This window comes from Lathamus discolor, chromosome 5, assembly GCF_037157495.1.
Source record: "Lathamus discolor isolate bLatDis1 chromosome 5, bLatDis1.hap1, whole genome shotgun sequence".
Taxonomy (NCBI): Eukaryota; Metazoa; Chordata; class Aves; order Psittaciformes; family Psittacidae; genus Lathamus; species Lathamus discolor.
The window spans coordinates 37061158-37072987 of record NC_088888.1 but is presented as its reverse complement, the minus strand read 5'-3'; the positions used below and the strand labels follow the sequence as shown (position 1 = coordinate 37072987).

The window sequence follows — 11830 nt, the reverse complement described above, 5'->3', positions numbered from 1 at the left end:
TACCAAAGGAGAACTACTGCTTAAGCTGGGAATTGTTTTTGGCTCAAGAACAGATAGTCATAAGATGATTATAGCTAAATTTCAGCTGGCAATTGAAAGATAGCTCCTAAGCACTGAGAAGCAAGGGGACTGCAACAGTCCCCCAACAAAATAAACAGCTCTACTAGCCACAGGCACACAAAAACCTCCGCAAAATCTCACCAGCTGTTTTTGAGACAAACCCTGGTGTGCTCTTAAAAGGTCTCAGTGAAGGGATTGTCTATAATTAAGGAACTAGATTCAAGAGGCCACTTACAACTCTATGTGGTACAAGTCTGGTAATTGCAAATCACAGAAGAATTATTGGCATTGATGGACTGACCGAGGCAGTTAATTAGTTTACTAGCATCAAGAAACAGTAGCCTACTTTTGTAGTGCAGGAAGACAGGGAAAGGAAAAGGCAAGAAAAAACCTGCAGCTGCTTGCCCAGCAAGCTCTAGCCAGTCGTATAACCTTGGCCTTTAAAGCCCGCAATGCCCAGATCCTTGATATCACAGTGGTATGTGCAGTGGGAGAAGAGGGGTTTGGGTCTACTAACATCTTCTCAAGGAATTTTTATGTTGTCAGATTTGAAGGCATATATAAGGTGCTATTAGGCACTATGAGAAGTACTGGAACTGTATCATGTACCACGCAGACTGGTTTCCCTGTTTTCTTTGTATCAGTTTCCGAAGGCACAGAAATCCAGGAGCAGCTAAAGACAGAGGAAATTATTTTCTCCACAGATCTAAGCCTCTGGATTTAAATCACGTGCAGATGCTGGAATGGGTCTGCATGAGATTTAAAAACCATGTGTGTTCCTGCTGATTGTCTTCCTTACACCTGCCTAAGAATATGTGTTTTTATAAATTTTTACTGTTTGAGTAATTTTTGATTTTTATTTACTTTTAAAAAATTAAATTTTCAAATTTAATTACATTTACTGCTTGGACAGTAATGTAGTAGCTTAGTGTGTATTATCCACTTAACTCACAACTTTCACTGACATCTGTGGGGAAGGGTCCAGCTGGAGACAAGTGTGGGATTATCTAGTCTCATGTTTTACTCCTGCGTGGGACTGAGTATTCACACGGCTCTTGCAGACAGGGCAAGACAATAAGGCTGAGGGGTCTACAGAGATCTCTGCAGATGGCAACTATTTGTTACCCAAAGAAAAATGAAGAAAGGAAAAAAGCATTAATGCGCTGAGATGGTAAATAACATAGGTTTCATCATGAGCATTTGCTGATAGCTTAGTCCTTCTCCCAGCCTCAGAGCTGTCTGTAGCGTTTGAGGGGTGCATGCTGCATGGTCGTAGCAGTGGGGAAAAGCTGTGGTTGAGCTGATGCAGAGCTTGCCAATAGGCTGGGTGAGGTGAGCCGTCTCACACTAGCCTTCCTCAGCATGTGGAAACATCGGGTACATTTGTGCTGCCACCTCACCTCTGCCACCAGCCCTTCCTCTGGCAGCAGCAGGCAGAAGAAGTGGGAGCACAGCGCAGTGCTGCTGTGTGAGCTCACCAGTGAGAAAAGCCTCTCCAGACGAGTCACACAAAGTCCATGTGGGTTTCACGCTGGCTTGGGTTATTTGTAATGATCTGAGTCTGACTGCCCAGCTCCTCCAGCAGCTACAATCCTGATATGGTATTTGTGAGTCTGAGGTGCCTTTGATGGCTGCTTGGTCAGAGCTGAACTCTTTCAGGACCTAGAATTCAGCTCCCAGGTTAGCGTCGCATGCGGTTCTAGGCATTGGAAAGCTCCTGTCAGCATTAAGTGCACATTAAAACAATATCACAGAGGCCTCCAACGCTCTGGCAGGAAACAGGGACCAAGCTCCTCTACTTCACAGCCAGAAGGATCCAGCTGCCCTCAGGTTAGTTCAGCAAGCCCCACATAAATCGCGTAATTTAATAAATAGCCCCAGCCATTTCTATCCACATGGACTTGACAAACATTTCTTCAGCACAAGCTCAGTAAGAACATGAGAAACTGCTGACTTCTGTGTTGGGCATCAGCTGTGGGCTGTCCTCCATGCAAGCCTCTTTGGAGCAGACAGTCCCTCGTGGCCTGCCTGCTAGGGGCCATGCAAAAGAACATAGAATCATAGAATGGTTAAGATTGGAAAGGGAGGGAAAAATAAGAGGTGGAGAAGCAGATGAGGAGAATGTAGCATCTGAAGAGATCTCCAAGTTCTTCATGACAAACGATCATTTATTTGGTTATGAAGGACTTTCTCACCCTTCTCCCACAGCCGGAAGATGCTGTGTGGCAGGAACCATTTGTGAAACCTCTCCACAGAAGGTCAACATACCATCTGATGTGCATTTGTTTCACCTTTCCCACCACCCCCACAAACTGAGAACTGAGCACTGAGTTCATTTAAGAATCTTTACTCTTTTTTTTTCTGTTTTTAATTTAAATTATACTTCCGAAATGCAAATAAAAAAACCTCACAATGAAACATGTCACTAATTTCTACAAAATAGTCTGTGTAATAATGCACTTACATCATTTACACATTTACCTTCACAATAAAATAGGAGCGCTTAGATCAGTATTTACATATTGACAGAGAACGCGGTGGTGCAGCCATCTGCCTCCTGTGCTGTCCCCTACTGGAATGCCTCCAGGAGACCCCAGCCTGCAGTTGCACGCAAATCCTTCCGCAGGGAGAAACCCCTGCCAGAGTCCTTCCAGGTGCAGGGACCTACCCATAGGATGCCAAAGAGACCAAAATGGTGGCAAATACTTGCTTTTTCATCTTAAAGCTGCCACTGTAGCACATGAGCACATGTCAATGAGCCATTCAAGGAATTCCCTGATATAGAATTTTGCTTTCCTATATTAGGCACTTCATTAGAGAAATTATTTATTATGGCTTATGCAAAACAATTCGCTTTCCTCAGGATATGTACTTGCTAGAGTCAGTGGGACAAAGAGACATGTCCAAAGGCACACTTTGAGCCAATGTTTTGGGTTAGCCTGCATTAGAAATTTAGGTCATATTACATAATGAGTCCTGAAAGAAGTATTTTATCAAGATGTGATTTTTCCAGCAAGTCAAGAAGTCAGTGTATTTTAAAGCTTAGTATATCTGCACTTCCCCCCCAGATTATTAGTGACTAGGGATTTCCCTCTTACAATAAGTTAACTACTTACATCTGCGCTGTTCAGTGTGCCATTGGGTGACATATCCCACAAATGATTGTCTTAAAGGAGTACAGCATAGGTTGAGGGTTTATTTACATATCTTACCATGTAGAAATTAAAGCTGTAACTTACCAAATAATAAATATAGATCAACAGGGTAGAACACTGAAACAAAATAAATTAGAATGATTCTCCAGGTGTTGAATTCCCTCCCTTAAGGACTGAGCCAGAGACCATAAAAAGAGTGATGTTTTTTCAGTGGCTCAAAAAGGTTTAGGTTTAGGATAGGGCTCCTAGTTAGACACTGGCTGTTTGAAATTAAATGTTTAGCTAAAATCATATATTTGAAGTCTATGCGATCAAACAGCACAACTTATCTCTAGAAGTAGTCTTTTGTGTGAAACAATTTAGGCCAAACATTAATACTGCATTTATTAGTAAGAATATAGTTCTTGCAGATTGTCTCGGCGTTAATTCAGCAGCAAGGAAATAAGCATACAGTTAAGAAGGCCACATATTTGTAAAGCAAATACGTGTTAGTGCACATGATTTTCCAAAAACTTCACTAATCAGCTACATTTGTGCATATTTCAGAATGCTTCTAACTAGAGGGTTAAGGAAAGTCTTCTCATGACTATAGCTAAATTTGCCATTAAAAAATACAACTGGAAAACAGTTAGGAGTAACTTACTCAAGAACAACGCCAAACTTCAGGTCCAGAAGTTATGAGAACACTGAGAAATTTGAATTCTAAGTTAAAATCTTAAAACTTAGGTCTATCAAAGTTAAAATTAAAAACAAAACAAAACGAAAAAGAAATAAAAAGGATTAAAAGCAGTGAATCTGCTCTCAGAATTGCACGCTCACCACGTTTGTAAACTCTACATGAAGTCAATGAGGCACTGTTCACTGTAAGAGGTATAATGTAGATGCTCTATGCAAAGCAGTGCAGATGCTTTGTAATTTACTCTTCATGCCTCCTGTTTCTCTTCCTTGAGGATTAAATATGTAAAGTAACTCAGTAGCTAAAAAGTCTGTGTTAGAGGAAAAATCCTGGGTTTACATGGAAGGGGGAGTGACGGGTGTCCACGTGGATGCCAGCCTGGCATGTGCTGAGGCATCATACTGGCTATCAGGCAGGTCGGAGGGTGCCCCGCCGTCGTACAGCGGGGAGGCAGAGGAGGCAGCAGTGACCGGGTGCGGGAGGGCAGTGTAGTGTGCTGGAGAGCCACGCAGGAACTGGGAGCTCAGGCCATTGGACATTCCACTTGACTGAGACACTGGCGTGATGGTGCTGTTGCTCACAGACCATAGGTTGGGATACTGACTGCAAGAGGGAAAGTGGTAAATAAAACAAGTTGTTAGTGACTCCGGTGCCTGCTGGAAGACAGGCAGGTTTGAATTCGTTGCCACGAGTCTGTCAGAGCCCTTGGGTGCCTCTGTAGTCAGAGAGGGATTGATGCCTCCAGACAGCAACTCAGCCCTCCTTGTTGATCATCTCATATTAAAAGGGGAAGAGCCAGGCTGATGGCTGCAGATTGCATGGATACTACAGAAAAGGACAGCTTGAAAGGAAAAAAAATGCTTGCCAGGACACTACAGCCTCTACTCCATCCTCTAAGTATGTATATACATACACGCATACATATAAACATATGAATTAAAAGAAACAAGGTGATGCAAAAGAAACTATGAGAAAAAGTTTTGTCCTGCGATGTAACACTACACACCACTTTCTACCTATTGATCCCAAGCAGTTTAACAAGAAAGATATCTATTATTTTTATTTTGTATATAGGGGTTTAGCACAAGGGGTGGCAGAAATGCCTTCCCTGGGGTCCCACAGTTCAAGATCTACTGTTTTTATCTACTAGACAACTCAGTCAGTAACTGAAACCCAGTGGACTTTGCAACTTTCCAAATGTGTATTCTGGGGGTCAGACACACAAAGAAGTGCTAGAAGGACCTGTTTACTTGATTAACATATATCTAGGAGTAAAACTTATGATCAGTAATACAGTTATCTTATACCACGTGTAAGTAGTACATACTGTGATTCACAGCTAAATGCCACATGCACGATTAAATAAAAATGCTTTCCACAGTCTGCATTGCTGAGAAAGATGCTCAAACCACCAAAGATTTTACCACCATATCTGTGTCTCCTTGCATTTTCCAATTTAGCTCCGAAGGACTGACTGTAATCTAAATCTCTGCTAAAGGATACAAAAGTTTAAGACAATTACAAAGAGGAGAAAAGATCACAAAGTGGCAAAGGCTTTCACCATGTGAATAATCCCATACTAGCTAGTTTGTGTGGCAATTATTACGTAAAGATCTACTGCCCCAACTATCTACTCCTTCTCCACACCACAATTCGTGGCCTGTTCATTTGTAACACAACAAGAGCTTGTGGAGATGGCTGGGAAAGCAGCAACTGCCTAAAATGAAACAAATCAAAATTAAACTTTAACGCCATTTTGCTTGAAAGAGTTGTAACCTAAAAGAGCAGACAAATATCCGTTGGATTTGAGGGTAAGTGATTCATAACACTTAATCTACCAAATATTGCTGTCACAAGTGTCTACATCTCCAAAACTAAAATACAAAAATAAGAATTATCTGTTTCTTCAATCTATTTTCCTTCTGAATGGTCTTTTTCAGTGCGCCCCAGGTAGCTAATGATTCACACACACACGGCCATAAGGATTTCTAATTTGCTGGTGACTACCTCTTTTTCAGCCTTCTCTTCCTACAAAGTGCCAATACACCAATCTGAGGGCTGCCGAGGGTTGGATTCCTACCTGGAGCTGGTGGCAGTGCCAGTGCTGTGACTCATGGGCAGCATTGTCGTGTGTGTGGGAACTCCTAGAGAAGACCAGTTGTCATGGGACTGCAGCATGGAAAGGCAGGCAGAGGAGTTATCGGCATAGGATGCTGAGAAAAATAAGCAAGCATGTAAACATGCTAGAATCAGAACAAATGATGACCTTGTATTCAAATGTAAGGTATAGCTTTAAATCACGCTCCCCCATTGCTGCCTTGCAAAACAAAACCCGAAGTTACACACACACATACACTGAGAGAAAAATTATGTCAGTGACCAGTGGTGTCAAGCTTACACACTCACTGGCATTGCCCCTGCTGATGTGTTATTTTGCTCGACTTGCAAAGTCTTACTTCTACGAAGGATCTATGGCAAAAAAGTTGTCTTCAAACCACCTCCTAATTCAGCATATACTTCCTTCTTTGGTCAGTGGGAAGAAGCAGGCTCCCTACTTGCGCTGTCCCAGTCACTCTTCCAGGGCACCTTCTTTATCTCCATCATCTACACTGGCAGTAACAGCCTGGCAGCCCTGGATAACAAGCATATCCACGGATCACACATCCCAGTTTTGAGCTGAGCATGCCGTCACAGGCTCTGGAGTTTGCCTTAAGCACCATCAGGAGTGATTGGACTGTGGCTTAAACTGCTCAGGTTGTGACCAAAACCAGCTGGCCAATGTGGCAGAGGTGCTAGGAAGCTATAAAGGGAATCTTATAAAAGTAAGAAAGAAGTTGCTGTGGCAGCTGGCTTAAGGAAGGAGAAGAGGTTCCTTGCTGAGGACCAGTGAACAGGAAGAAACACCAGAGGTGTTTTGTTCTTTTATTCTGTTTCAAGTCCCAGAACTCACAATTTCCAAGATGCAAGAGAAGTCCACAGAAAGCTAGTTTTTCGCTTTAAAATTAACTACAAAGCTGCCCAGAGGACTGGTCAGCCTGCATCTGGAGCCCTGCGTGTTACTTCATAGTTCAAAAAAACAACTATTCCTTTAAAATGGGCCCCTCCGATATCCATACAAGCTGAAGGACAAAAATGGTTACAGACCTTTACCATAAGAAAGAAAGAAAAGAGAAGAAAACCAAACTCACTCTTAAAAATCTCCCCTCCCCTAAGTATCTATGGCTAAGCCTTAAGCTATTTGGCTGTACCTGAGCACAACTTTTAAATAGCTCTGCGGTTTACTCAGCTCCATATTGTTTCTGCATACCCATTTTTGACACATTCACTGAGTGCAGCCTTAATGTACTGATGTCAACTACAGCAATCGGCAAGTAAAACTGACAGAACCAGGCACTCATTTATTATGCATTACTAGCAAATGAGACTGACAGAACCAGACATACACTTCATTTCATTGTTATATTACCTTTCATAATGATTAAAATACTCACTTTCAAACTTAAATTAAAAAATAGGCAAAGTAAGTTTAAGCTCACTGCTTCTAGGAATTCGAAAGCACAAGATAAAGCCAGCACAAATCACTGATTAGCAGAAGACAGTTCTACACACCCACAGTTTTTCCACCATAAAGAGACTGGGGACATGTACTCATCGTCCCTATTTCTTTGCAATGCTGGCCCCAAGCCCGCTGCACAGACTGAGCCAGACAGCAACCTCAATTTCTGTGGCATGGCTCAAGACGCCCACTGCTCAAAGCTCATATCCCCTGGCTCATTTCCCATCTCTTTACAGACCTGCAACGTTGGACTTACTTGGCGAGTTGTTTCTATGGGTGTAGGGGTTGGGGTAGGGGGCAGGACGGTGGTTCCTCAGCGATGAGTACCTTTCACAGCTGTGAGCAGGGGAGAGCGACAGGGGGGCTCCAAACTGAGGGTGAGGATTGGCAGGCGGGCACAGAGCCCCAGTCCCAGGAATAAGCCAACTACCCACTGTGGGGAAGGAAAAGGTTTGTAAGATGGGGATGTAATGCAGCCAGGCAGGGAAAGAATCACAGCAGTGAGATAGATAATTCACAGAATCATTGAATAGTTTGGGTTGGAAGGGACCCCTAAAGGTCATTTAGTCCAAACTCCCTGCAAGGAGATGGCACATCTCCAACTAGATCAGGCTGCCCAGAACTACATCCAGCCTGGCCCTGAATATCTCCAGGATGGCGCATCTACCACCTTTCTGGGCAACATGTGCCGGTGTTTCACCACCCTCATTGTAAAGAGCTTTCTCCTCACATCCAACCTGAATCTCCTCTCTTCTAGGTTAAGCCCATCACCTCTCATCCTGTTTGCAACAGGCCCTGCTAAAAAGTCTCTCCTCATCTTTCTTACAGGCCCTTCTAAGTCTCCCCAGAGTCTTCTCTTCTCCAGGCTGAACAACCCTAACTCTCTCAGCATTTCCTCATAGGAGAAAATAATTGATCAGTGAGGAAACGTGCATTCAGGAAAAGTAACAGTTTCAACATGGCTGAAAACTGGATCTTTACAAGTTTCTTACATGATCTTATGGAGGAAAGTTAGACAACAGCTTAGAAAATGCCCCGTGACAAACTTACATGTTTTTTTAAACTACTAGTTGATTACAATCACAGCAAGGAAACATTGAAATGGTTAACCCCTCCCTTACACAGGTAGTGTGAGCTCAGTAATTGTTAGTGTAATTTTCAGTTTTAAATTGCTCTGTAGGGTTCTCTATAGCTAAGCTCTGAGGTTTCTCAAGATGCTAAGAACTCTTAAAACTGAAGTATTTTCACTGAGACAAAATGATTCCTACTGCAATTCAAATCCCCCCCTTTATAGGCTGCACACATATTTTGCAATAAACTGTCAAAACAGAAATCATGAAAACACTAATGCTTCATATCCATCTGAAAACAAAGTATTTTAAGCAAATGCCCCTTATTTTTTTAAAGTACTTCAAACATAAGTACTGTTTCAATGATTTTCTGCTGTACTTCGAAATAAACTTTTGTCTCCATATCCATATGAATATTCCTGTCCTTGTATACAGAGGCAGCTGTCTTTTTAGACATGTAGGTAACTGCAAGCTTCTATGGAAGGATTTTGAATGTAATACAGAAGTCCTAACACCACGCAAACATAGATTGTGATGTTTATGCAATCATAAGCCTGCATGAACCATGATCATAAGGATTGTGAATATTATTCTCCCTACAAACTAACAGGCCAGACAGCAAAACACCTCCCAAAGTTTTGTTTAACAGATGAGATGGAAGAAATCAAAGTTATGATCATGATGAAGAATGAAGGGAAACATACGCTGCGAATACCCGGACTGCTGGTTGTCTCCCACTTCCTCCATCATGTCTTTGTGATCACTTCTAGAAAAGAAACCATCTTGCGTTAGTTAGGAATATGCTTTCACAAATCTATGTAAAAAATCCGCACTTTAGAATTGAGATCTCTCACCTTTCCTTTGCATCAAGAAATGCCTTTGCAAACGGATTGTATTTAATTTTTAAAGCCGTTATCTAAAAACAACAACAAACATCTTTATTTGCAAGTATCACCATTCATTATCATACAGATATTAGGATTTGAGTTAGGACTATCCACTGAAGTTAGAGAAATCCCAGATTTTTGAACAAGATGAGGCCCATAATACCAACCTATGAACATCAATTAAATAGCCTCTAAGGTCAGAACTATTAGCAGAGAGTTAATTAATCCCTCTGCCAAATTCTAAGAGACTGAATTGCCTGGTTTTATTGATCAGCTAAGGAAATAGTTCACTAAAGAGTTATAAAACCTGACTGGTAGTTGAGAGATTTATCAAACATAGATGTGCATTTTGGCTAAGAGAGAAAGGCCAGTTTTGAAAATGACGCATCCAGTTATTTCACTGTGTAACTGAAAGTGACAACTGGGTTTGCTACCATACCTGTTTGGCCCACAGAATCTCTTAAGGATTATTCTGCAATGAATTTGCAGTACACTTTGAGACAAACAGCGATCAGAACTTTGTGCTATGATACATTCACAGGGTTTTTACATATATTAACGTCAGTTCTTATATTTAGCTTCAAACAAAGCACAGAAGGAACAGAGAAAATCGCAAAACGAGCCATTTATTTTTTGCTCTGTAACATACACTTTGCCACTTGAAACCCCCTGGTACCTGCATCCTCTCTTCCCTGCTGTGCTTACCTCCTCGTTCTGGTAGGCCGTCACAGCTATAAACTGAGTCTCTGGGAAGGAATGGCTGGTGATCATCCGCTGCGGGCCACCCACTCGCACTATGTGGATCCTGGGCTCATACTTGTGCAGAGAGTTCAACATGATCTGCGCGCAAAGGGATAGAATGTGTAAAAGGTGGCAGTGGCAGAAGATGCAGTAGACACAGATAGCAATCGGGGCTTAAACTGTCTAAAGAGCTGTCTTTCCGCTGGAGGAGAAGGAGGCAACAGGCAGGAATAAATACTAAGAACGAAGCTGTCAGAAAAGGAGCACTGCTGTCAGACATTCCAGCTTTGTGCCTAGTTATCCTCACCCCTATTACTTGACAGGCAGCTTGCATAGACACAAACACGTTGGTTGCAACTAGCCAGAAAGTTGCGTCTGCCACTCCGCTGGCATTAGCAGCTATTCAAAGTGGAAAGACACGTAACAAAAAGAAAGTCAAAACCCGAAGGCACCCATCCTCGGAGGGAAGAACGCATATTTGGTAGCAGCGGTATAAAAACGAGCACCAAGGAGGGCGAGAGCAGTGGCCCGGCAGGACTCCATCGCCCCTTAGGGTCCGGCCGGGCTGGTCCAGCCGCGCTGAGAGGGTCCTTACCTGCCCGCCGCCATTGAGCTTGTTGGTGAGTTTGACTTTACTGAAGGAGACGGGCGCCTTCATCCAGTGCGCGCCGAAGTTGGGCGAGTCGGGGTGGATGTACACGCAGCTGGGCGCCTGCGGCTCCGGCTTCCCGCCCGGCACCCACTCCCCGTTCACGTACTTCCAGCGGTGCCCGTCGGCCGCCACGAAGTCCAGCAGGAAGGAATACATGGCGTTGGGGTCCAGCCCCGACACGCTCACCTTCAGCACCGGGAACATCCTCCTGCGGGGCGACACGGAGGCGCGAGGCACGGCGGGGGGCAGCACCCCCCTTCTGCCGGCCCCGGCGCCGGGATGCACGCACGCCCGCACCCAAACCCTGCGGACGGCTGGGCCCCGCGGCTGCCCTACCTGCCGTTCTTGGTGACGATCATCTCGTTGGTGAGCTCCTTGAAGCGCAGCCACAGGTCGTTGTCCTCCAGCGCGACGCGCAGCTCCCGCTCCGTGGGGTCGCCCTTCTCGCTGCCCGCCTGCAGCTCGCTCTCCACGGCGCTCAGCAAGTGGTCCACGCGGTACTGCGGGGCCTTGCCCGCGCCCTCCGGCCCGGGGGAGCTCATCCCGGCCCACGCCCGCCCGCCCGGCGGGGCAGGCGCCCTGGCTGAGCCCCGAGCGGCGGCGGCGGGGCCGGGGCTGGGGCTGACTCCACTTGACCTCCGCGGCCCCAGCGAGCGGGAGAGGGGAAGGGGCGCTGTTATACCCCGTCATAAACACCCCCCCGGTGACATCACCGTGCCGGCGGGGGGGCCCCGCTGATTGGCGAACGGCCGCTTTGATCCCTTCGGCCGGCCTTTGCGATTGGCTGCCCGCGGCCATATCACAACGGTGCCCGGGGAAGCCTGTGATGTTAATTGCAGCCCGCGGGATTAAACGCGGCTATTTTATGTAAATCTGCCCCCAAATGTTTGCACCTCTATCAAAGCCGCCGGGGCCGGGGCTCCGGTAGCCGCGGAGGAAATGGCCCATCCCGGCAACAGCCCCATAACCTGCGTGCGGCACCTCCCGCAGTATCCACCGCCGGGACCACCGGCGCCCGCCACAGCCAGCCCCG

The 11830-nt window shown here is 45.1% G+C and overlaps 1 protein-coding gene across 3 annotated transcripts; it reads right to left on the bottom strand.

Annotated features, from left to right (window-relative positions):
- Positions 1-2448: 2448 nt before the first annotated feature.
- Positions 2449-11409, bottom strand: TBXT (T-box transcription factor T). 3 transcript variants are annotated; one of them, XM_065679077.1, is made up of 8 exons: positions 11134-11409; positions 10741-11005; positions 10110-10244; positions 9372-9433; positions 9222-9283; positions 7704-7880; positions 5972-6104; positions 2449-4494 (listed from the first exon to the last, which is right to left on the bottom strand). In XM_065679077.1, the coding sequence occupies exons 1-8, from the start codon at positions 11337-11339 to the stop codon at positions 4227-4229; spliced, it is 1308 nt and encodes a 435-aa protein (XP_065535149.1). In that variant the 5' UTR covers positions 11340-11409; the 3' UTR covers positions 2449-4226. The 3 variants fall into 3 exon arrangements, with proteins under 3 accessions (XP_065535149.1, XP_065535150.1, XP_065535151.1); XM_065679078.1 differs by having other exon boundaries at positions 9222-9280; XM_065679079.1 differs by lacking the exon at positions 7704-7880.
- Positions 11410-11830: the final 421 nt, after the last annotated feature.

Excerpts from the sequence above, each read along its gene's own strand:
- TBXT (XM_065679077.1), bottom strand. The coding sequence starts at position 11,339 with ATGAGCTCCCCCGGGCCGGAGGGCGCGGGCAAGGCCCCGCAGTACCGC. Across the intron at positions 9,284-9,371 it reads TTTCTTGATGCAAAGGAAAG|AAGTGATCACAAAGACATGA; the intron begins GTGAGAGATCTC and ends TTTCTTTTCTAG. Across the intron at positions 7,881-9,221 it reads GCAGTCCGGGTATTCGCAGC|TGGGTAGTTGGCTTATTCCT; the intron begins GTATGTTTCCCT and ends CCTTCCCCACAG.